The sequence below is a fragment of the Panonychus citri genome, unplaced genomic scaffold (genome assembly GCF_014898815.1).
Source record: "Panonychus citri isolate SS breed McGregor unplaced genomic scaffold, ASM1489881v1 Contig00104, whole genome shotgun sequence".
In the NCBI taxonomy this organism is placed as follows: Eukaryota; Metazoa; Arthropoda; class Arachnida; order Trombidiformes; family Tetranychidae; genus Panonychus; species Panonychus citri.
The window spans coordinates 1,136,878-1,163,734 of record NW_026515509.1 but is presented as its reverse complement, the minus strand read 5'-3'; the positions used below and the strand labels follow the sequence as shown (position 1 = coordinate 1,163,734).

The following is a 26,857-nucleotide window of genomic DNA, read 5'->3' as shown; positions in this document are numbered from 1 at the left end:
TCAAAGTTTACATATCATCATATTAATAATCATCATTATCCAACCAACTAAATCAATATGAATGTTTAATTGTAAACAATTAGATGAAAAACAATTTAGTATTCAGGGTGGCCCAAAATTGTGGATCATAATAAACGGAAAATGTAACAATTCAATATCATGGGATCGGTTCAATGTACCATGAAAATAACTTTTACCTGGAAAATAAAGACTAGTAGGTAATTGTAACAGAGGAAACAATCAAATCCTATGGATCTAATTAGTACCTATGGTAAAAAAAAACAGTCCAGGTAAGTATCAAGTGAATGGTAAAAGTTTTTGGGTGAAGTTTGAAAAGGTAAACATAATAATAGGTAAAGTTTATATTCCGATGGTGGTCATCAAATTTTGCGTGTAAAAGCAACATGGACTGACCTTCCTACCGAAAACTACAATTAGCCCACCAGAAGAGTTGATATTTGGGTATGATTATCAATAGATAGACAGAAAAAATCATAATCATCATAATCATAGTTAATAATCAATAGGTAATTACCCTTAGGCTATTTTCTTGTATTTCGAGTGAAATTGTTTTCTTGTTTCCAATTGATTCGGGATATTAGATTATCTAATCTCTTCATATTGTAAACAATTAAAGATTAATTGATGAATATTGAGATAATTGATTGATTTAAATTGCGATGAAAATGATTATCTATTATTAATATTGTATTCAAATATAAAACTTTTACTGTTCATCAACAATCATGATTAGTTGATTAATCATGATAATATTTATGAAGATGCTGATTAATCAACAATCTGGTTGAAAGATTGATGATTTTTAAGTTAACTGTTTGTTTGTTTTTAAAACAAATTGATCAACAAACAGCAAGAAATTAATCAACAGTTATTAAATTATTCAGTATTCAAAAAGATATATATGAATTAATGAAATGGGTTTCTATTTGTTGCAATACAATTTAACTTGTTATTTAAATCAATTGAGATTATCAAACTTACAATTTAAATCAACAGTGACACTTGACACTTGGGGTGATGATATGTTATTATTTGATGCTTGGCAGGTTAACACAGCCATTAAATCATGACGTTGAAGTACTGGTATCTCAAGGATATTCCTGATGAGTCCGGATCCGGAAGTAGATATTATTTCATAGGAATCATCAAGTAAAACTGATTCCCTCCACCAGGTAAGGGTGGGACGAGGTTTACCACCGTTAACCTCACACTGTAAACTTAATTTTTCACCCTCATTAAAAGGTCCTATTAAAGATGTCAAAGGTTCAACTGATTTACCATCAGTAATAATTGGCTTATCGGGTGGAACTGTATATATAATAAATATCAAATAAACAACAAGATTAACATGAGATTAGGATTTAATTTAATTCAGTTATTATTATTATTGTAAAAGTCTCAACATTTATCACTCTGGTTTTCTTGAATTCATTCAACAGGATTTGGAAACACTAATCGTAATTATCATCAATGCTTTTCAATCATAAAGTGACACTTTTGTTTAGCACATACGGATTACCCACCGGTGGGTTATGCCCTCTCTCTCTCTCTCTCTCTCTCAAGGCGAGGTGGAACATTTCAATTACGATTATTTGTAATTATGTATTAACAATCAAAACTAATTCATCAACGTTGACGTTAATTGTAATCACTTTTAACAGCAATATATCCGGTTGCTTATTTGATTGTTGCTGTTCAATTTTTCACCATTTCAGTTTTTAAAACTCTGAAATTGTGATGGTTTTTCAATATTCATCATCATTACTGTTTATTACCATGAGCAATTCAGCTTTCATGGTAATATTTATGCCTCCAATAAGATGAATGTGTGTATATAAGATTTTTTTTCCCTTCTTCCTTGGAAAAACCGGAAATTGGTTTACCGGAAATATGGAGTATCTATCATGTATTCATATTCATTGTTCAAGTATCATAAAGATGCCATTTGATAGTCTATTGTCAACATCTTAATGATAATGATGATGGATTTAAATTGCTTCATTAGAGTTAAAAATGTCCAAATTTCCGGTCAGAACTTTTCTCTCCCAAATATTTACAGTTAATCGTAATGTTAACACATCGGCTGTTTGTCAAGCAATTAGGTTAACAACAATTTCCAATGGTTATCAACTAATTATTGTTGATTAACTAATTTAGCTTTTTTTGTTGTTTTTGTTGTCTACTCGTTGATTGTGCTTGACAATTTAGATTCACTTAATCAGCTAATTATTATCTTTTTTTTTGTCTCTCTCAAAACTCATTTATAAAAGTTTTTCTAGTGTCAAAGTTGATTGGATTCAAAATGATGAGGATGATGAACAAGGTGAGTTGACAAACGGGAAAAGGAAATGATAAACATTGGTAATAATGAAAATCTCATCATCATGATGAAAATCAGAATGATGATGAATATGAAAAGAAGAGGAGAAAAAAAAAATTTCTCTCAATTAATTTAATTTCAATATATATGGAAAAAGGTAAATAAATTTGCAATTAAACTGATTGCAAATTACAATTAATAGTTTTACTTGAAATAAACTCATGAATTAATTAGTTATTGACTTTGTAGAGTAAATTAATTGTCAGATTGTATAGTAAATGATGGAGACTCTTTTTTTCACCAAAACAATTTACTAATTATGTTGATTATTTTTGGCGCTCAACATGATAATTAGTTACAAGCATTTGTAATTAGTTTTGAATATTTGAATGAGTGTGTTGATTGTGTTTTTCTCACGGGTAACCACAAATATTGTGATTAACTAACAACAAGATTAGTCCAACGGCATAAATTGAATGACACAATAAGATAGACTAAGAGAGAGAGAGAGAGAGAGAGAGAGAGAGAGAGAGAGAGAGTGAGACAAACAAAACAAAACTGTCAACGAAAATGTCACTCATGTTACATTTTATCATTATTATTATGCTGATTGTCAACAATTTTGCTCTGTGTGTTTATCATGATAATAAGATGATGATGATGAAATGAAAGCTGAACATGAAAGAGACGAGAATGAGGGAGAAAAAGATGAAGAGAGAGAGAGAGAAATTCTTATTAATATGATGATGATGATGATGATAACTATCATCAAGCTTAATCTATTCGATGATTTTTTTTTCTCCAACTATGGAGATAACAATCAAAAAGGTAACATCACTTGTTAATCAAACAATTTGTCAAACAACTCGCAAGATAATGTATATCTTATGGGATAACCCTCGAGGGTTTTCAAGTAACAGAAATTATTGTAAACACTGTTAAAGAATCATCATCATTATCATCACCATTGTTTCACCAGTGATTTGATTAACTTTATTTATTCACATTGGATTGAAGGGAAAGCTTTAGGAAAATGATGATTACTTGATTGTTTATGAGAAAATTTTTCACAATTAACCAGCATCATCATTCATTCAGTTTCAACAATTATAATGTAACAATAAGATGATTATGATGCTGGTGATGATGATGATGATGATGATGATATGGATTAAGATATGAAGGTAGAATTGAATTTGTAGAGAAAACTTTTTCCTCCTAAATTGATTGTCTTAAATAAAAAGTTGATTAACCTTTCTAAGTGTTTATCATTTAGTTACATTAATAAATCATCATCAACATAATCAAGAAATAATCAAGTGATTAATTCAACTAATATATTCCCGGGTTACATTTTAAGTTAATTTGTTTATCTAACCAAAAAAAAGTACTTATATCAATATGATATTTGGGTTATACTCCCAGTGGATAATATTATCATGATGAGAACTGTTGACATTTGCAAGAAACGAGGACAAGAAAAATTAACAATTGATGATAATAATTCAGTCTCTCTGAATTTATCTTCCATTAACATAATCATTGACATAATGATGATGATGATTGTTACGATTGGAAAATGTTAATAACTATTGTGAGTGAGTCAGGAAGATGATGAAGATAATCAAATGTAAAAATCGATTCAAATTGAAAAGAACCGTTAACCCAAGCGAATCTATTTTTTCTTCTTCTTTTCCTTCACATTGAATTATTACCACTGAAAATTGAACTTTTTTTCCGAATAGAATTGAAACTTTACTCTGTCTGAATTCAGTTGAAATCATTTCAATCATGTAAATTCAGGGATTGAGTTTTTAAGGCAAATTTACGTTGACGGTGAAATTTATTTTAATGTAAGCAAAATGAATCGGATGAAGTTGATGTTCATGATGATGATGATGATGATGATGATGATGATGAGAATGCTAATCATTGAGAAAGAAAAAAATTTCAGAACTTGATATAAACATAAATATATATTTTCCACTTCCCTCTTGAAATCGTAATCCACCTTATCCGAAATGAAACAATGTCTATGGATAGAAATGAAAAATTCTGGCTCATGATTATATAAATTGTTTCAGTTGTTTAGGTGAAAGTTTAACTGAGATAATCTAATGAATGTCATTTCAAATTGTCATCCAAAGGCGTGGTACTATTAAGTTGAATCTTTTAGACATCATGAAGTGTTCATGAAAATAATGATTCTGAGTTGGAAGACATAATCATCATCATCATCATCATCATGATAATCACAATTTGTTTGTATTATCATCAGAATCATAGGTTATTCATGTTCCAACCCAAAAATTGATTCAAATTGAAAGTTTCCAAATTCTGGCTTCTGAATTATATCCTTGGGTTAATATTTTCATGATAAATTTACTTAATTATCATCAAATTAATCATCGATTAAGAAATTAATAAGCTAAGGTTGATTGTTATCATTTCAATTGCTTCTTTATGTTAATCAACAATTTTCTTGTTTACCTTATGTATTAAAATTTGATAGGAAACAATTTATCAGCTGATGATACAAATTAACTTGTATCTTTTACCTGATGATGATTATTAGTTAATTGTCTTTAACTTGATTATTGTTATAATATGTTTACTGTATATAATTTTCTGTTGTTCAACAAGCTAATTGATGGATAATTTCAACTACGCAATTAACTTAATTGTGTCCGAAATGTTTTTCTGAGTGTGTGGTCGTAATCATATAAATCATTATCTTCCCAATCAACAGTGAGAGAGAGAGAGAGTCTAATCATCAAACAACAGGTATCAGCAACAATTAATCACGATCATGATGATGATGATGATTATCGTTGATTATTATCATTATATTCATTTGTTACAATTGAACCATTTGAATAAAATTAATATTGATCACCAGTGGTCATTTTATTATATCAGATTGACCATTGGTTTTCAAAATTCAATTCAATTCAATTTGAATCTTTTATTGATTAAATCGACAGCCATTGATTGATTATCATTAAACATTTTTTTCCTTCAACAATTGAATCAATTGTTGATCAACATTTCGCCGTTATCAATTTAATTGTTACTAATTTTCATCATTGAAATGATAAGAAATCAAATATTGATCAATTGGACTTTTTTTTATCACATCAAATGTTGTGATACAATTGATGATGATGATGATGATGATAAGATAGATGATGAATTTGTTGCAAACAATTACGAAGCTGGAAATGATTTTATTTGATTGTTTTTCCAATTGTATCTGTATCCTGTTCAATTGGATATTCAATCATCAACACATCATTTACTCACGTTGAATAAACTATTTTTTTCATTATCATTATTATTTTTTTCTCAATGTTCATGATGATCCAGGTAGAGAAAGAGAGAAAAAAAAATTTTCGAACAAAAAAAACATGAAACTAAACATTTTACCTGGAAAAATAGATTAAGTTGCAAAGAGATAAACTCACAATGGTAATACAACTTAGTGGGTAAACCTGAGAGAGGAGGAAAGTGGGTAAGGGGCAGTAGTTGTAGCGGTGGTGATGGTGGGCAAAGGTGGAAACAGGGGGAGTGAGAGCGTGTTAATGCATTTTCATGCAAGAAAATTAATTTCAATCCCTCTCTCTTGATCTAATCAAATATCCTGAATAAGATCAAGAGGGGTGATGGTTGTGGTGGGTGGGATGTAGAAGTGATTCATTGCTCAGGGAAAGAAAAATCTAAGCTCAGAATGTGAGAGGTAATGAAATTGGTAGTAAAAGCAGAGAGAGAGAGAGAGAGAGAGAGAGAGAGAGAGAGAGAGAGAGAGAGAAATTGCCACTGTGATGTTTTCACTCTTGATTGAGGTTAGCACAGCGGGAGAGGAAAAGGAGGTGATATTAGTGGTGGTGGTGGAGAATGTGAATTTGTTTATATTACAACATTTACCTTACTCTTAATCATCCTCGACTGTTGAGTATTTTATCAATTAAGTATTTCTTACCTGTCGCATTTCATTATCGTTCCCTCTTTGATATAACTATTTTTTTTATACATATAAACCTCAGAATTGTAAATGTATCACTTCAAATGTCCAGTTGAGTTTTCCTCATCTCTCCATCTTATCTGAGCTCTTGATATAACCTATGAGATGAACTGAAATGACGTTCAAATACCCTGAAAGTGATTTATATATGTGAGCTTCGTTTCGTTTTTCTTTCTCTCTCCTTCTTTCTTACTTTTCGTTGCTTCTTTAATTTAAAACAATTTAGTTAATCAAAAAGATAACAGATTAAGCTTTGATCTCTCTTTTAACGTCAATGTCAAAAAGTGTATTAAGACAAGTTACTAATCTTAAGTTATCAAGGTAATTAGCAGAAGCTTTTTTCTCAATTATCGAGTAAAGTGTTTCCTTGGAAGAGGCAGAAGAAAAAAAAATCATCGAAAACTAAAAGATAAGAAAAGAAATGGATACAAGGAGTGGTTATAGTTGGGGTGGGAAGATGAGGAGGAGGTGGGAGAGAGAGAGAGAGGAGAGAGGTTGGTGGTGGGGACAAGACGATTGGTGATTATGCTTTGAGGAGGTGGTGGTGGTTGTGGTGTTGTGATGATAATGCAATAAGATGAAGATGCTGAGTAATGTAAAAGGCGTGATTAGCTTTGAAATCATTAATTGATTTACTTTGAAATGTCTTCTTCTATCATCATCATCATCATCATCGTCATCATCATTAGCATCCTCATCCTCATAATCATCACTGCATCACTTTGATCATGTATGTTGATATCAACTTAATAATAACTTAATTACCTTTTTATATAATAACAATAATCAAGGATTCGGAGCTTGTGATTGTAATCATTGTAATTATAAGGGGATTCTATTAAATTGCCAAGTAAACAAAATGCTTACAATTAACTGAATAACAATCAATTGTTTAACAATAAACATAATTTTAATTTGTTTGTTTAATCAGCTGATTGTTTGCTTATGACATTAGTTAACAATAAACAGAAATAGCAACGATAATATACTTGGAACTGCTTTTTTTATTGATATAATATAATTGTGATAATTATCATGATAAGTATTAACCTTGAATCAATTTCAATCAACTCGAAATTTTTTTTTGTCTATTTCAATGGAAAACAAAATTTTCTCGATGACATATATTATTTTATATATCATATTCAGTTCTCATCCAATGAATTGAGAATTCATCTCATGACTTTCTTGTCTTACATGAGATTTTTTCTTTTTTTTCTCCATCCAAAAAGATGGAGAAAGAGAGAGAGAGAGAAGGATGTATAAGGTAATAGGTCGAGGGTTGATGTTTATTCCTCATGAAAGAAAAATCAACATCATATTCTGATAATATATCAATGAAATGAAGAAAAAAATTCCAAGTCACTGAGAAAAATGTGATATCAGAATATGAATTTTTCAATGTTTGTAAAAAAGGGAAATTGGTAAAACCACAACGCGTGAGAATCCACTACCAACAGTATTCACCATGGTGACATATTATATGCAAAATTCTGAGCATCATGTGAATGTAGAGAAAAAGATGAATCAAAAATGAATCATGAATTCCAAATGGCAACTGACATTCTTCTCGAATAAATAACAACAAATACCCATAAAGAGAGAGAGAGAGAGCAGAATTATATCTCAAGATTGGAAGGAAGAAAAAGTAAAAATTCATATTCGAAAAGAGAAAAAGTAAAATTATATGATATTCTTTCAATGTTACTAATATCCAACATTCATCCAGGTAACAAAAAGATTATCCTGAGCACGCAAATCTCATCAACATGAAACCAACAAGGTGAATCAGTTTTTACCTTGATTCTTATGGAAGGAAACATTTTTCTTGTCTCAAGATATTAAACATTTTCAAAGATTAATCAACAACAATCAAACCGACAAAAAAAATCCATTTAGGTTGATTAACAATGATAGATAATGATTGTTAATCTAATATCATGATAATCTATTAAATCATTTTGTTTTTCGTAACAAAAAAATAAGCTCAATGTGATCATCATCATCATCATCATCATATTGATACTTAATCTACAAAACTGATTAATTGTTAAGTAGTACAAGTTAACCTTTAGTCTTACAATTAACCTCTTCTTGGGTCAGGTATCAACTCAATTTAATAACAATCATAATTGTAATCAACTTATGGTCAGTATTTTTACTCTCTCTCTCTCTCTTTTTTTTTTTGTGTATTTATGATGATACCTTTTTTCTGATGCTCTGCTTTTGATTCATATTCACATGAATTATCATCATCATAATCATCATGACCACTCAGGAACAGTTTGATACAGTTAATCATATGTTACCATGAAACATTAATATCATCACGAAGCATCAAATATACATTATATCATATATTAGATTTTTTATTTATACTTCGAATGGTCAACTATTAACTGACCATTTGTATATCTAAACAAATAGTAACATTTGTGGTCAGTTTATTACATTTTTGTAATCATTTTTTTTTCTTCCTCGATTCTTTAATTGAAACTTTGCCTATTCACTAAATTAAAATTGATTGTTGGTAACTGTTTGAATCATTAGTTATGGTTAATCAAGTTATCGAGTTGATTGTAACATATTTTCCTGTTAATCTTGGACATTTGGATGATGATAATTATGGGTGTGATGATAAGTGAGTGGATAAGGTGATGATGATGATGATAAGTTTTGTATCTGTTACGATGATGATAGTAAATGAATAAACAAAAAAAAAACTTATTCTCAGTGATTATCAAGATTATTACTTTAGCATCACTTTGATGGTCAACAGCGTAAAAATTAGGTAACTAAGCGTGAAAATAAGGATGAGGATGAAGAGGAGGGTCATCATCATATGAACATGTATTTGGGTGGAGGGTAAGAGAGAGAGAGAGTGAGAGAGAGAGAGTGAGAGAGAGAGAGTGAGAGAGAGAGTGAGAGAGAGAGAGTGAGATAATATGTTAGTAATATTGACTTGATAGAGGAGAGATGATGAGGATGACAAAATACTATGAAAATCAAATATTAAGAGTCTAGACTTTGGTCAAGCTTCTAGAAGTGGACACTTGATATTATATTAAATAGTCACACAACTGACCTAATATGACCAATCATCTTTATCATCATTTTCATCGTAAAGGCTTATTATTTACTTGGAAGATGTGAGAGTGAGAGAGGGAGAGAGAAAGGTAATTATTATCATTTTCAATATGTAATAAAAATGACATTATTATTATGATTGACCAAATGGTTTAAATGAAAAAATAATATTGACCATTCAAGTATTTTTCATTATTATCCCTTGAGGCTCATTATGTTGACAATGGAAATGACAAAAATAACAATCAAGTTAATTTGTTTACCTTTGCAAATGATTTTTATGTTGATCAATTGGTTGATTACAATGTTATCATCGAGTGGGTGATGGACAATATAAAATGATCAAAATAAATTCTAGTGTAAATATATCAACTTATTATCATTTAAATGGATTACATGAGAATCACGTGTTTTTTTTCATTAAATGCGATGAATTTCATGATAACAAGAGATGAGGAGAGGATGCAGGAGATGCTGATGGAAAAAGGGAAAATGTAACCCAAACAAAAAGTACATAAGATTTAATATTTACTTTCTCTCATCAGTATCATCTCTCTCTCTCTCTCTCTCTCTCTCTCTCTCTCTTTGATAAAATAAACATCGATGTCAAAGGCAAATGATGATTACTATCATCATGGTATAACAATGTAATAGCATGTAGAGTGTAAAATATAAATTGAATGAGATGAAGAGTGAAAAAAAATATTCACATGGATAAACAATCATATTAACCGTGAATTTTTGTTATATTTTTACCTTGAATACCCACAGATGAAAAGACACATGATAGAGAGAGAGAGAGAGAGAGAGAGTTTAGTTGTGGTGGAAGTGGTAAGAACTTGTATCATAAACACCATGAAGATATTCATGCAAAGATCTAATAGTTCATATCTTATTCATTATGAGTACATGAGATTTTATGTTTAATAATAAATTGGCTTAAGTGATAATCGCGATCATTATGTTAAATTGAGTATCGATATTTTGATGATGATCAATGGAAATCTTTACATTTGTTTTTAAAAGAAATGAACAAATGAATTTATTGATGAACAAAAATTCAAACCCGGAAAAGGAAACGATGAGAATCACATAAATAGCAAGAAAAAGTAGAATCTCTCTCTCTCTCTCTCACACACACACAAAAATCACCTCAAAGGTAACAAAAGGTAACAAAAGGTAAGAAAAATAATATAAAGGTAAATACAGAAGCAAGAAAACTGGTTCTCTTTACAAAGGGCAAACATTTCTACATTGGTGTTGATGTTTTGGTCAATTTTGTTGCAGAAAATTGACCGATAAAAACATTCTTTGAATAGTTTTCATCGACATTGTTGTTGTTTACCTGTGGATTATCAAAAAGGGATTAATGTAAATCCTCACACAGGTAAATTGATATAAGTTCAATTTGCATGGAAACAAATTAAACATAATACTAATTATCAACCTCCAATGGTAACTATCATTTTATCATCAACAATGATCAACAATATTTACCAATCATGTTAACAGTTGATTATCAAGGTTATCACATAGGGATTAACACAGTTGCGTGAAGATGAGGATAAGGATGAGATGATGATAATCTTTACATTGGAAATGAAAAATTACCTGTTTAAGTTAATTTACATTTTTCAAATTATATCAACTATTATTTTCAATGGTCAGTGGGTTTGCTAATCTATTACTTTACTGTTGTTAATATTTTGTAAAGATGAAAATGATAATCATGATGATGAAGTAACAAATTATGGTTTTGTAATCGTGATCAGTAGTAGCCCTTGACCATTGGCTAGCTAAAAGTTATGAATGTAAAAAAAAAGTTACAGATAATCACTGTAAAGGTAACACTGTTTAACAATAGTAATAAACAATTAACAATTTACCTGAAGGAGGATGAGATAAGTTGATAAACTGACCAAACCCTTGAGGGGTTTTGAAAAACAATTTTTCAAACTTTACCTTTTCTGTTGGTCAACACAACTAACAAACTGACCAATATTTGAATTATTATAAGAAAAATAAAATAACTTGATCATCATCATCATTATCATGATATCTTGATTTACCTCTTAGCTTGACCAATAGATGACCATTGACAATTAATACACAAAAGATTGAACAATTTATCACTTTGATTGAGCAAAAAAAAACTAAATAGTATTAATCATTTTTGGATTATTATTGTTATGAGAAAAATGAAATTAATCATTTACTATCGTTGTCCAGTTAAACAATTAACTATTAATGTATTTTGATTGCAGTTAAATGTTTATTAATCATCAACAATCAACTACAATTTGGTTGATGTGATTAAAATAAAAGGGAAACAAAGGAGATGGTTAGAAAATAATTGGAATGATAATTAAACATTAACCATTTATAATCAATGTAAATTGTTGATTATCATCTAACAATCAACATAATCATCATGATTATTATTTCCCTGTCATCGTAATAATAATCAACTATAATTATTATTTTCATCATGATGATAATTTGGTGTGGAAACTAGTTAATTGTTGGAATCATTTAAATCATTTTGATTCACCTTCTATCAATTGTTATTAACCATCATCACCACCAACAGATTTATAAGTTAAAACAATTAACTATTATCATTATCATCATTTTAAAAAAAAAGGTAACAATCAAGAAAAGTTTTCCTTAATTGTAAATTATCAAGGAAATTGATACAACAACAATTAAGCAAAAATCATCAATAAGAAAAACAATTAAAATCAAATCAAAAGTTTGTTCCCTTGCAAATTGAAAAACACCAAATGAAACAATTGACAAGACGTTAGTTTTTTTAATTGTGATTAAATTAATTATCATCATCACCAATAAGCCCTCAAGGTAATCTAATGGAAATGTATTTTCACCCAATTGATAATTAAATATTAATTATTGATATTCATTAGTAACAAGGAAAAGTTATTTTAATGATCAACTGTAATTGCAAATCATTTAATTACCAAAATCATTTGTAACCTTTGACTGCCATTGACCTGAACCTTTTTTGTTTTGTTCAAAGTTCTGATTAAATTTGATTGTTCAGTGTTATTCATGATCATGTTATTGTTAATGATGTTGTTCAGTGAATTGAAACTTTATCAAGTAATGTCATTATGGTACATTTTATTGAATTGATTGAATTTTTCAATTACCATGATAACACCATTCTGTAGGAAAAAATTTTCATCTGTGATTGACAGAAATCTTTTCGAGCTAGTTATGACATTAGAAATTTGATTAATTCACTACTGATTGTTGAGTTTTAAATTCAATTTTCTAATTATCATAACTTTTAATGATAAACCGGAAAGATGTAGATATCAATAGATAAAAGTTGTCATCTGTTAAAGTGTCACCTATGCATGAGGTCATTATGATTAATCAGAAATGATTCTGAACTATTCGAAACCGGTTTTATGTTAAGGCTTTCGAAGTTTTGACTAATTAATCAAATTTCTAATGTCATAACTAGCTCGAAAAAGATTTTTGTTAAGCTTAATCGATAGATGAGATTTTTTCCTACAGAATGGTGTTATTTTCATGGTAAAAAGTTGAAAATTCCGTCAGAAATCTTAATTCAATAAAATGTACCATAATTTTTCCGCACAGGTTAAATATGTACATTTATATGTTCAATTTGCCTTAAGGTTTCAAGATAAGCTCAGATTCACAGGTAGATAAGTAATAATATCACCATGATGATGATGATGATGATAATTGATGAATTGTTTTGAGCTATGATAGTCAGTTGAATATTAATTATCATCAGTTGTAAGTTGATTGTTGCATGACACATGAAAAATGATTATCACTTTTTTTTTCATTCAGGTAAAGTTAATTTGTTTTTTTTGACTTCTTTCTGATTCCTTAATTGTGATAACATTTCAATTTTCATGTTAATTGAATAGTTTGATATAATTACTTTGACTTTTACTTTTACTTTAGCTTCATCATTTTTCAATTTATGACAATTTAAATTTCACACTTAATCATTTCGGTGATGAGATGATAAGAAACTTTAACTTACTCTTATATATGATTGATTGAAATCAAAGTAATTTATCTGATTGAATGTTGATTAAGGTGTGAGATAAGTTAAATTGATTAGTTGAAATAATCAGTTGAAAATCAGCTGATTCTTTCAACAGTTTTCTCTTAACAAATATATATTATGTACATTCAGATAAGAGATAGAGTTAAGGTAATTTATTACAAGTAATTTACTAATTGTTGTAATAGGAAAGTTTCTCGTCCGTTTTAATTTGATTTTACAAACATTGAAATAAGAAAAAGTTTACCTCTTATTTTTCATGGTTTAATTATTGTAAAAATTCATTGCAATCAAATCAAATTATGATTAAAATCATCCAACAGACTGTTAATGCAATGATAATCATGAAACCAGAATGAAAATACAAAAACAATGATGATGAAGATGAGGATGAGGATGAAGATGAAGTAACCAGTTTTCTAGTGATGAGTGGTAAGTGAAGTAGTAACTACAATCATGATTTACTCAGGTAAATGAATTGAAGGTTGATAAAAACAACGAGAGAGAGAGAGAGAGAGAGAGAGAGAGAGAGAGAGAGAGAGAGAGAGAGAGAGATAAAATTACACCAAGAAAAGTTCATAATCAAGTTTCACCTTAAAGTTAATCATTTTAATCAAGGTACAGAAATTACCTGTTAATGATAATCTTTAAATTAAGAGGATTTAATTAGCTTCCATCTTAAAATATTACCTAATACAATTCAGGGGATAGCTAATCCTTGATACTAAATTATTATACTTCAATTTTATAATAATCACATTGGACATTGTGTCCATTATCCCTTAGGCTATTTGAAAGGTCAATTTGTGTTCACTTAAAATCTTGTGGGTTTCCAACAATTAACTGATTACCATTGAAAATAATTGTATAATATAAACATTCATTGGTTTTCTGATGGGAGAATCAAAAATTTCAATAATAATTTATCACTTCTATTAATTGCTTGGTGATGATTAACTCAATTAATCAATTAAAATCTTAATACAAGTCTGATTGATAGTAAATTGTAGTTTTATTGTTCAATTGTTTTGTGTTTTATTAATTGTATGAAACTTTGATCAAGTGTTTGATGATTGTTTACCAAAATAACAACAATCTACTAATTGTAATTGACCATTAACTTGATTGTTGTTAATTGACAGACAAAATTGGATATATAAATAGCTAATTATTTCCGATTGGTATCAATTTAATCAGTCTAATGATTAGATTGTGTTGGTTTAATTGTTTTTAAAGGTCAATCAAATGAACGGAAAAAAGCACAACAACAACAACTCTTTCAATAGTAAAGTAATAATAATAAATTGTTCATCTCATGAGAGTTTAATTGTTGATTAATTTTCAAATACAAAGGACTTTGATTATTGTCTATCACCATTAAAAGGTCAATACAATTAAAAACAAGAGGAAAAATCAATTAATCTTCATAATGATTAACCAATAGATTAATTCATAACCCAACAATGGTCAACAGTTAATCCTAAATCATAAATCACAATTGGTACATATTAAAACAGATAAACTAAATTAACAGTAATAATCAACTGAAATTATCACTTTCACCTTGTCATGTTAATTGTTGTTGTTGATTGCGTGATGATTAACGTTAATGCAACATCATCATTGGTGAAAAGTTTTCCCATTGATACAAATACAAATAATTACAACCAGAAGCAAAAGGTGAATACAAAATGAGGTGAAAAAAAAAGATGAATAAAAATAAAATAAGGAAACATTTTCATGATTCCCTTACAAATCAACTTAATCAATTTAAAAGTGATAAGTAATCAGGATTAATAACATTGATATAAAAATACACGGATTAATGATTAACAAGATACTATTATTATTATATTGCATTTGCTGTACAATAATCATCATCATCATGTAAGCATATGTAATGTATGTGCGTGCATGTTTCCCATAATGGTATCAAAATGGTTTGCAATAATATCACAAAATCATCATCATCATCATCAGAACAAAACATGAAGATAAAACTTCATCATCATGATCAAATAATTTAATAGTGAATCTGTTATTTTCCTCTTTCTCTCTCTCTAAATCTTCATCCCTCTATCATCATTATCATCTGAAACCATTGCAAAGGTTTTCCAATTGTGTTTGATTATGATGAACGATCAAGATGAAGATGAAGATGAAGATGCAAAGATGATGTTTCATCTGGCTTTGGCTCTCACTCGTGGTGATAATACAAACAAACAATATGAGCAAAGTTTATCATCATCATCATCTTTCATCCTCATCACTGTTATATTGTAATAATAGTACATCGACATGCACCATGCAAGTCAATTCATTTTAATTTACCCTGAAAATGAGCAAAGAAAATGCAAAAATATGAGTCTAATCATTTGCAGTGTAAAAATTTTTTTTTTGCTTCACCGTTTGTTGTTGGTTGCAAACAAAATTGCCACACAATTGCAATACCTTTGCAAATGCATCTACGCAATGGTGTTTAAGGTTGAAAAAAACAAAACAAAACAAAACAAAAATACACCACAAGGTATTCAACGTGCCAATGAAACCTTCAAGCTTATCAAATGTACGTTAATGATAAAGATGAGGAAGAAGATAGATAATGATGATGAACATATTGGAGGATAAAAGATTGATGCTAAAATCAAAACAATTTAATATACAAACAGAATTGAGTAGATTGATTGTTTTCCACAGAAAGAGGAAGAAAATAGAGAGAGAGAGAGAGACGATCATAAATCACGAATTAAACAGTCAATCAATTGTTAAATTGTTGCCTGCCAATTAAGAATGAAAGAAGTGGTAAAAATGAGAGAGAGAGAGAGAGAGAGAGATGATCATCATCATCAATGATGATAATGTTGATGAAGAAAAAATTTACTTCCACTAACAACACAATAGATGAGGTTTAGGAGAAATTGATTTTTATTTATTATCATCATTGATTGTTGATGTTTAATTGTTATCATTTGAGAAAGGTATTAGATATTGATCATTGTTTAATGTTGCTTGATAATGATTTCAATGAGAATATTGTATTTCTATTTATTATCAATTGCATCACATTTATATCAATCAGCTGATTAATTTTTCTTCTACCAACTAATGATAATTACGGTTAAATCTTGATGATAATCTTTAAATAAATGATAACAATTTGAAAGAGATGATAAAAAAATAAATAACCTTAAGATCCTGTTGATTGGAATTGGGTTTATTGTATTAGCTCATGTTCAATGTAAATACTAATTTCGTTGGTCCCCTAAGTCCGTGGTGGTGGATGTAAAATATATAAGGGAGATGAGGTGAGCTAGAAGAGGGAGACGAGTGAGAGAGAGAGAGAGAGAGAGAGGATGATAATGATGATAACCTAGCCCATGATGAATAAAACTAACAGAGATTGTAAATGTTTACGTTTTCATTTGCACGACGAATCGGTGAGTGAATTGTTACCTTTTATTTCCCATCAAAACCTAACCTTTATTTTTTTTCTTCATCATCATCATCATCGTTTTATCTTCCTCATCCTCATCATTTAACTTTTATCTCTCTCCTTTTAGTAAACAAACATCATCTTCATTACAATCGTCATCTTATTGCGAGACAAACATTATCAATCTTGAGGTAATTTGGTAAATCATAAAAACTTAAATTGTAAAATTATTATAAGGTGATTAAGGTAAACGGATGATTATCATTTAATTACCTTAATTATAATCAAATAATAAAAATGAAAAACTTTCAATAGTTTTACGAAAATTGATTCTTTTTTTTCCTAATTAATTGATTGTTAATCACAATTGACAAGCTAAATCACTGTGATCAATTATCATTTGAACAAATAAACAGTTTCAATTAATTGAAATTGTTGCAACAATCAGACTGGAAACAAAATTTACTAGTTACAATTTAAATTGCTGTTGTTTTATTAAATATCATTATTATTGATTGTGTTAATACAATTCTTACTATTAGTATGATAGTTAATAAGTTGCACAGGTAAATCTTTGAGCTTTTGTTTTCATGCCCTCAGGGTGTATAACCACTCAGGTTGAATTGTATTAATATTATAAAACAAGAATCATGAAGGGAACAAAAATTGATATTGATAATAAATGATTATAATCAAACAAGTGTTCATATTTTAGAGGGTGAACTGGATTTGAATTAATAATTAGCATGATAATTAAACATTTTTAAATTAACTAAATCATGAAAAAAAAGGTATGATAATTATAACATGTCAATTTTAATCTTTTCCAGGTCAATTAGATTAGCGAGTGATTAATATTGGTTTTGGTTTTTTTTCGGAGATAAATTTACTTTGGTTGAGAGTTTCAATCAATAGATCAGCTGATTTATATATTAAGGATGCTGAGGATCATGAGGAAATTTAATAAGATGAGAAGGTGGAATGAGACTGATGATGATGATGGTGATGGAGATAAAGATAATTAAATGAAGATAGAATTGGAAGATGATATTAGTCAGTTTGATATCGATTCTGAGGAGATTCAGTTGGAAATCTGAAATTGATTATAAGTTGAAAGTGATGCGAAAGTAAATTAACAATGGAAGAGGAAAAAAAATTCATGGAGAACTGAGAATAGAATCTGAGATGAATCTGATTTCCTAAATGGTGAAAATAATCTAGGAGAGAGAGAGAGATAGTTGATTCTGTGAGATTTTCCATGAAAAATAAACCATGATGATGATGATGGAAAAGAAAACAACAATCACAAGATTGTCTAATCAAATTAAATGAAAGATTTAAATTTAAAAAGTTTACTCATCATGAAGATAATCAAAGATTCAATATCATTATCATGGTTCGGGCAAGAGTTGAGAGTTCATGATGATATTATCAACTCAATTTCAAAGATTTAATTCTGATGGTGAAAAGAAAATCAAAGAGATAACATTTTATAATTGAATTTTACACAGGGAAAAAAAGACCATCATGAAATTTCATGGAAAAAGAAAAAAGTTTCAGTTGTGTTTTCATCGAACAACGAGAAAAAGTTCATTTAGTGAATTCATTCACTTTTTTTTTCTTGAAACATTTTCTGTTATATTAAATTTCATATAAATGACTCAAGAGGAAGACTAAAAAATTAACTAAGATAATTAGTTAATTACTGTAATTTTCAAGGTAATAAAAATAAAGTAACAACAACAACAATCATCATCATCATTATTATCACCAGTTACTATCAAAATATTATCATTATCATTGTTAAATCTTATCATCCTTATCATCATCCTAATTAACACTGAAACCTAAGTCATTGACTTGATAATGATCATGATTAAAGTTGACAGTTTTTCAAGATTCAAGAGTTACATCATGTTTATGATAATAATTAGCATTAACTATTTAAATTATCACCAAAGCAACAGAGAGAGAGAGAGAGATGAAAATTATGATGAAAAGTAGAAAAAATTGAACTGAGTTACATGGGACTCAGTTGAGTAGGAGATAAAATTATTATCCCAAGAAATTGAGTTCTAACAAGTTCTGAGTTTAATGAAGTCAATTGTATCATTATTATCATGATTATTATTTTTACTATTCAAGTTTATGTATTGTTAGTTCAGGTTAATTATTATAATAACAATGCTGATGAAGATGTTACTTCTGATAATATTTCCTCGTAACTGAAGGTACAAGTGAGTATACATGTGAGCTCATGTTTTCATATATGAATACAAAAATCCAGAACGTAACCATGGTAACGAAAATAAAATTTTTTTCTTCTCTTTTTAATCATAATTAGCATAATTATTATCTTCATCTATCTATTGAATTTAATGGTGTATTTACATGGGAAGAGAGAAAGAGATGATGATGATGATGATGATGAGAAGGAGGAAGTGGAGGTGGGGTGGACACGAAGGAAAAAAGTTCTAACCCCAAATCGACAATAAATTATCTCTCTCTTTTTCTGGTCGGATCTTGATTACAATTAACTTTCGGCAGTTTAATTATATCATTAGTAATTTACCTTTAAAATGATTATATGATCATCGATGGTTGATCAAGTTAGTTACCTTTTTTTTCATATAATTGCCATGAAAATTAAGCTATTAAAATGTTTTAGTTAATCTGGTTTCATGATGATCATTATAAAGGTTGATAATTTCATGATATTAATTTTAATCATCATGAGTTGAAAACTTTGTAACTTTATTATTATTTTCACGATGATGATTAAATAATAATCAAGATACATTATCAGTTTAATTAGTGGGGGAAAAAAGGTAAACAAAACATTAATTCGTTATGTTAATTGTTGATAATTCACTTGATTATCTTGTTAAATGTCAAGTGAGGCTGTTAATTGTTTGTCAATTAACGTCATTATATCCATTGGGTGATAGAGTTTGGAACGTTTCATTTTTAGAACTTTTTTTTTCTATTTCTTGGTTTGATGGACATTCGATACTGGTTCATATTTTCATTAGGTCATTTTCACTTTAGATTTGATGACCAATCAAATACAATGTTATACAAAAGAAGAGCCTCTTGACCATTATAAGAGTCCATCTTATCATCTTCTCTCTCTCTCTCTCTTTGTCATCTTTATGTCTTTTCTCCTGAAAATCTGTCATTATCAACTTTTTCTCAAAATGTTCCAATAGTTAGAATATTGTTAAAATTGACTTTAGAAATTTTCGACTCAAAAAAAGAAGAAAAAAATTTCTAATGAAACGTTTTCCAAAGATAACGGTACTTTCTGTTGAGTTCAAGTTCTAAAAATAAACTAACCATGAATAAAATGTGACACAAAAATATCGATGAAATATTTATCATCTGAATCATCAGCATCGTCATCATCTCAAGAAATCAAAGGTCTCATGAAACTTATAAGAAAAAAAGAACAAAAGAAAAAATCAATCAAGAGTTTTCTCTCTCTCTTTCTCTCTCTTCATTTTCCCTTGAAAGTTATCATGGAATTGGGAATTATCATTTTGTAGCTAAAAGAGAAAAGGGCGAAATGTATTCTAGGAGAAAGTTGTGATTCTCGATTCTCTTGCTCTTAATTCAATAAGATTCAACTGAAATCTCTTCATGAGAAATATTTTCACCTTTTTCATGAAGAGAGACAGTTGACAATTAAAAGAAACGAAATGAACAGAAACGAATGTCGAGTAAACAAAAAAAAAGTTCTGAAATAAGACTGAATAGATGAAAGAAAAAAGTTCAACAATTACGAAAAAGAAAAGTTGAGAGACTCAGAATTCATGGTAACAGAATTACTTTGACTGACAATTTACACCAAGAAATTCATTGTTTGATATATGTGTACATTCAATTGTCTGTTGATTTATCATGAAAAGTAAGCACACACATACAATTCATTATTAATAAAGAACATGTTAAGATAATAATGATAATATTGAATAGAAAAAAAGAGAAAATTCTGTAAAGTTCAGCTCTGAATAATGGACAGAATATTTTTTTTCACCAGAAGAAAAAAAAATCCACCATCATAATAACAGTAACAATCATGAGATATAATAACAATAATGTATAATATCAACACCATGTTCACATGATGGTGATAAGAATTGAGGAATAAATTTCTTGAGCATTCAGAACTTGATGTTTACAATGATTTAAGATTCAGATTTTGGAAACTCATGCAAATCAATAATCATGATAATAATCAAATACAAACAGTAAAAAACTTTCACCATGAGTTGAATCAGTTATTATTTACACTTTCATGGAGAGAGAGAGATTGGATTCTGTATTCATGGTGTTGATTTTTTCTTCATCTTCTTTACAATCAAATGTTAATCATGATGAAAGTTGATGAAAAAGTAAAATAAACTTTCTCTCTCTCTCTCTCTCTCTCTCACCAGTAATCAGACTAGAAAATCAATTCCATGAAAAATTGGCAAGTAAATCATTGTTAAGAAAATGAGAATAAAAAAGTTCAATGATAATTCAGTGGAAATTTTCATTAGAACTTTTTTTCCTCCTTCTCTTTACAATCATAGATTCAGATTAATTGAGTAGTCATATAATGATAATAATAATATGAGGAGCAATTGTTTTATTGGTGAGATAGTATTTGTGGGAGCAATTAATTTTGATCATGAAAAGCAGTAAGATAATTAACTTGATTATATTTGTATTGGTCACTAAGGGTTTGACCAATAACAGAAGCACCAACAACAACAACAACAACAATTACAATAGTTAAGTGAGAGAAGGCAACAAAATCTAGTTAGATAAATACATATAAGAAAATTATCATCTTCTAATTCATCCTCATCCTTTTTCATCATCCTGGTATCTTTTTTGCTTCTTCTGGTATCATGATAATAATACCAATTGTCATCTACACTCACATTTACACTTATCATCATCATCTTCTCATCATCATTATCATCATGATTCATTATTTTCTTCATCTTCTTCTGGTTCATATATATAATATAAATGTAATTCCTATTTACAAGTTAATCACTTTGCTCCATGATGAAAATCTGAACCCAAAATCCTGAATTCATTTGGTGAAAACAGGGAAAGAGATGATGGAAAAAAAAAGTTCATCATCATGATCAATATCAACATGATACTGAACAAATAACAATCTTTGCTGTAAAAGTTTTCCAGTGGCATGTTAACAGCAATTAATTTTTATCCATTGATTGTTAACTAAGGTGTGATGATAAACAATTTAAAGCTAAATAAATACACAGCAATTAAGTTAAACAATCAGATTCAGTTTCCAAATTCAATTGGGAATATTTTGTTTTCTTCATAAAAATCAATCCTCAATAGGAAAATTAATATAATAGTTATATTAACGTACTATTCATGTAATTATTTTAATTTGTGGAAATGATTATCCAACAATTAATTGTTTATAATAATATTTTGGTCATTACAATTTAGCTAATTATCAAATACAACTATTAGATTAATATTATTATCATTGTAATCTCATTGTATTTGCAATCAACTGATCATTTCAATTGGTTTCAATGGTTAACTTTACAACAACTCATCACAATTTACTAATCATTAACTAATCGTGTTCATTATCATAAGTTAATCATCACGAAAATTAAACTTAATAATTAAACATGAAATTAATGAAGTTCAAGATCAACCAACCAAAGACAAAAGGATGGAAAAAGTTTCTGATAATTACAATTAAAGATAATAACTAATTTAATTAACTATATTATCAACCAGATTTACTAATCATAATACAACAACAATTAACAATTCAATCTCATTGATTGCGTTTTCCTTCAATATTTAAGGTTATCACTTAATCCAATTGTAAAAGGATTAACAATCTTTGAGATTATCTGTTAATCTTTACAAGTTAATTATTAATCATTGATAACATTATCTATTCATAAAGTTGATTGTTTCAATAATTTACTCTGATAATCAATGATTGATTAACTAGACGGTTTGATAATCAATTTAAATTGTTAGGGTTAAATATTGTGACAGAAATAAACTGAATTAATAATGAAAATTGAGCAAAGAGAAAATGAAATTAGGTTAAATCATTGGAATCGTTAATCATTAATAGTAATCAATAGTTGTCTAATTATCTCGAGACAATTTGTTGATTAGACTGATGGAAGTAAAAAAATTCATTGATTTGTTAATCTAAATCAAGATCTAAATTGTCAACCAAACATACTTAATGTTAATCTAAGAGAAAGTATTTTAATCAATCGAAAGCCCAACAAACTGAATCAATCAATATACTAATTGTTGATCAAATCAAAGGTAAATTGTTAATATTATCATGATCAATATGATTTATCATTCGTCTTCAGATTTAATCTCATTCAGTAATCACTTGGTGGATTTACATCTGAATACCAATGAATCAAAACTCGGAACTTTTTTTTTTACCTCATAATTTGTACTCTCTCAATCTGTAAATTGTTGTGATTGTCTATTAATCATAATCATTATCATCGATAATCATTAACTTAAATATATTACCATTGTTATCATTCTGATCATTATTATCGATATCTAATAATCTAATTTATTAATGATAATCATTTCAGGTTGGCAATCAAATTTTTCCCATGAAAGAAAACTGAATCAATGTTAATAACTTTTGTCTCCAACAATCAACTTGTAATATTTACCAATTGATTGTCAGAATTGTGATTGTTAAATATATTAACTATGATCGATAATATAATAATATGAAAGGGGCAAAAGAAAATGATTCACAATTAAAAGGAAACAATCTCAGTACGATTACAACAATTAAATATTACAATTAATTGTTGGTAACATGAGAAATTGTAATTGTGATAAAAAAAAAGTTTTAGTTTCATGTTACAATTTGATTGGTAACAATTTATGAGTAAATTGTTTCACAATGGTACCGATCAACTGGATTAAACTAACTGATTATTAGCAATTAAATTGAAAATCAATTAATTTAATAGATTCTCTCAGTTTCGTTGTTGTTGATTTTTCACTCGCTAATTTAATTCCAGTAATTTACACTAATTAACAATTGAATCGATTCTGATCACGAAGTTAATTGTAAATTGTAATTTTTCAATTGGCTTAATTGTTGATGATGGTGATGATGATAAGAGGATGGATGATAAATGTCATCTAATTGCTATTATCAAATCAACATTGACTTTGTAATTAGATTGTAAAATGATTATCACTCGTAAATTGTAATGGTTAAAGTTAATCAACAACCAAATCATGGTCACTATTATCATCACCATCATCGCCATCATCATCATCATCAGGATGATAATTTGCATTTACATTATTATTAATGAGTAAAGACAAAAAAATCAGGTAACCAGAAAAAGTAAATTAATTTATGAATGGTTGTAATTATTTTGGTTTAATCATGTGAAATGATGAGGGATAACAAGGATAATGATGATGATGATTATGGATAAGGGATGAGGATGAAAGATGAGGATGATGAGAGGATGAAGGTAAAGTTGCTACAGACAAAAAAACCGTTATCTTGGGATTGACACAAACGTTTGGTCAAAAGCTTTAACAGGTTGTCATCTACATGGATTTTGAATATAACATGATAATAATTTCCTGTCAAAATCATGCTTATCATCATCATGATGATGATGATAATTTTTATCTTTCATGATGAAGATGAGTGAAAGAAAATGAATCTTTAGGTTAAGTCTTAATCGGATCAACTCTCATAGTCCATTAGTTTATCACTAATTGTAACATATTCAGAATTGGGAAGGAAAAACACAGAAAAGAAACTTTCATAATCATCTCTATATGTTTTCATGATGATGATAATATTTTTCATGCAAAGAATGTTAATCATGATGATAGAAGAAGAAAAAAAATAACGGAATTACTCAGAGTCAGAGGGATTTCATGAGGTTATTGCTTTTTGTTAGACATAAACAAATTGCTTTCTATGGATGAATATTAAACTTACTCAGAGAGAGAGAGAGAGAGAGAGAGAGAGAGAGAGAGAGAGAGAGAGAGAGAGAGAGAGAGAGAGAGAGATCAGAATTCATGATTGCATGATAACATAATAGATGATCAAGATTACATAAACATTTAACTGTGGTGATGATGATGAAGGAGGTGGTGGTGGTGGTGGTGGTATTGGTGGTGGTGTGGAGAGGAGATGGAGGATGATGAAGATGAGGAAGTGTAAGAATTTGATTCTCATCTAGATTTCTGATTCTTTTCATCCCATGATGGAATCAAATAGATGATTCTGAGTGGGCATTAAATGGTTATCACGTTATTCATGATTCAGATAATTTCTCATCCATTCCAAACTATTTACCCAACAATTTATCCTCACAATCGTATCTCACAAATGTCCAACGATTAATAATAAACAATTAATCATCATCATCTTAATCATTTATCCACAATTAGACTAACCAATAAATATAAATTCACTTCTATTTTATGTACATATTGGGAACGAATCAAATATCTTGGTGTTATTAATTAACTTTGGTAAAAACATAAACTAATTAACGGTAAACAATCAACTCTAATTGTCATTTGGTTCCATCATTATTGTTGTAAAAGTTTCATCTTTGTTAATTGTTTCCTATTAACAGAATAAATTTCAAAATGTTTTCAAGTAACAACAATTGGATTAACAATTTAATACCCTACATGTGATTAGCAATTTAATTTAATTCACTTGGTGTATATGTACACATATTACATGCTAATTGTAAAGTTAATTAACCGTAACCAAAATATTCTCATCTCATTTTTGTTCCCTATCAACAATTAAACAACAATTTAAATTCAATTAATAAGTAACAAGATCAAGAAGGAGAAAAAAAAATTCTAACATTAGAAATAAACAATTAACTCTAAACAATTTAACATGAATATTGATTGATCAATGGTAATGATTATATCTATGGATCAGTAATTGTAATATTTACTAATCACTACAATTTATTAATCATTAAAAGGTATTTATTTATATCAACATCATTTGAGGTTAAATTATGTTTACTTAATCATTCAATGGTTATTATTATTATTCATTCAGATTAAATGTTCATGGGTATTAATATACACACCAAGCATGAAAATATATTTGGATGAACAATTTATATAAACACCAAAGTAAATTTAAATTGTGTTGGTGTGTAGTTGGTATTTCATGTTGATCAAATTCAACCATGTTAATCAAATTTGATTCACGATTCAGTTAACTTGAATGTATATCTAAGGTGCTCATTGAATAAAAAAACATCATCATCTTGAGGGATGAGATGAGAAAAAAGTAGATCATGATAACAATTTACCTTCAATTTTTGATCAACTTTCAATGTTTACATTTCAGAGGTTGGAATTGTGTGAATGAGTGGTGATGAGGATGCTGGTGGAGGGTCATTATTGTTCAGGAAAAGGAGAACATGAATCAACACTTTGAATTTGTATGAAGAAAATGATAAATATTAATTGGAGTTAGTAAATTGATTCAAGATTAACAGTTAACTGCAATTTAATTGTTTCGTTTTTTTATTGAATCGCAATTTGATTAACTAATTGTCAAGAAGCATCTTTTTCTAATATGATGATGGGAGAGTCGTTGGTGGTTTTAAATAATTAAGAGTTTCGAATGAGTTACTTGAGAGGTTACGTCAATTGTTGTACGAATTTTGTCAAGTCTATTAATTTTTTTCTTCTTTGTGAGTACTATTGTCAATAAGAAAAAAAGTACAGAGAGAGAGAGAGAGAGAGAGAGACGATGATGATGATGATGATGATGGAAAAATAATCAGAATCAGCTGAATGATAGGGATGGATAAAAGTTCTGTAAGAAAAGTAAAGGTG

At 28.5% G+C, this 26,857-nt stretch overlaps 1 protein-coding gene across 3 annotated transcripts in view; it reads right to left on the bottom strand.

Moving 5' to 3' along the window:
- Nucleotides 1-26,857, bottom strand: part of LOC128388930 (protein turtle homolog B-like) — an 81,639-nt gene that overhangs the window by 47,138 nt on the left and 7,644 nt on the right. For all 3 annotated transcript variants that reach the window (XR_008325375.1, XM_053348402.1, XM_053348401.1), the window contains exon 3: nucleotides 1,003-1,329. Coding sequence is in view for 2 of the 3 variants with exons in the window: in XM_053348402.1 (XP_053204377.1) it covers nucleotides 1,003-1,329 (327 nt within the window). In the remaining variant the exon portion in view is untranslated. The remainder of the gene's footprint in view (nucleotides 1-1,002; nucleotides 1,330-26,857) is intronic.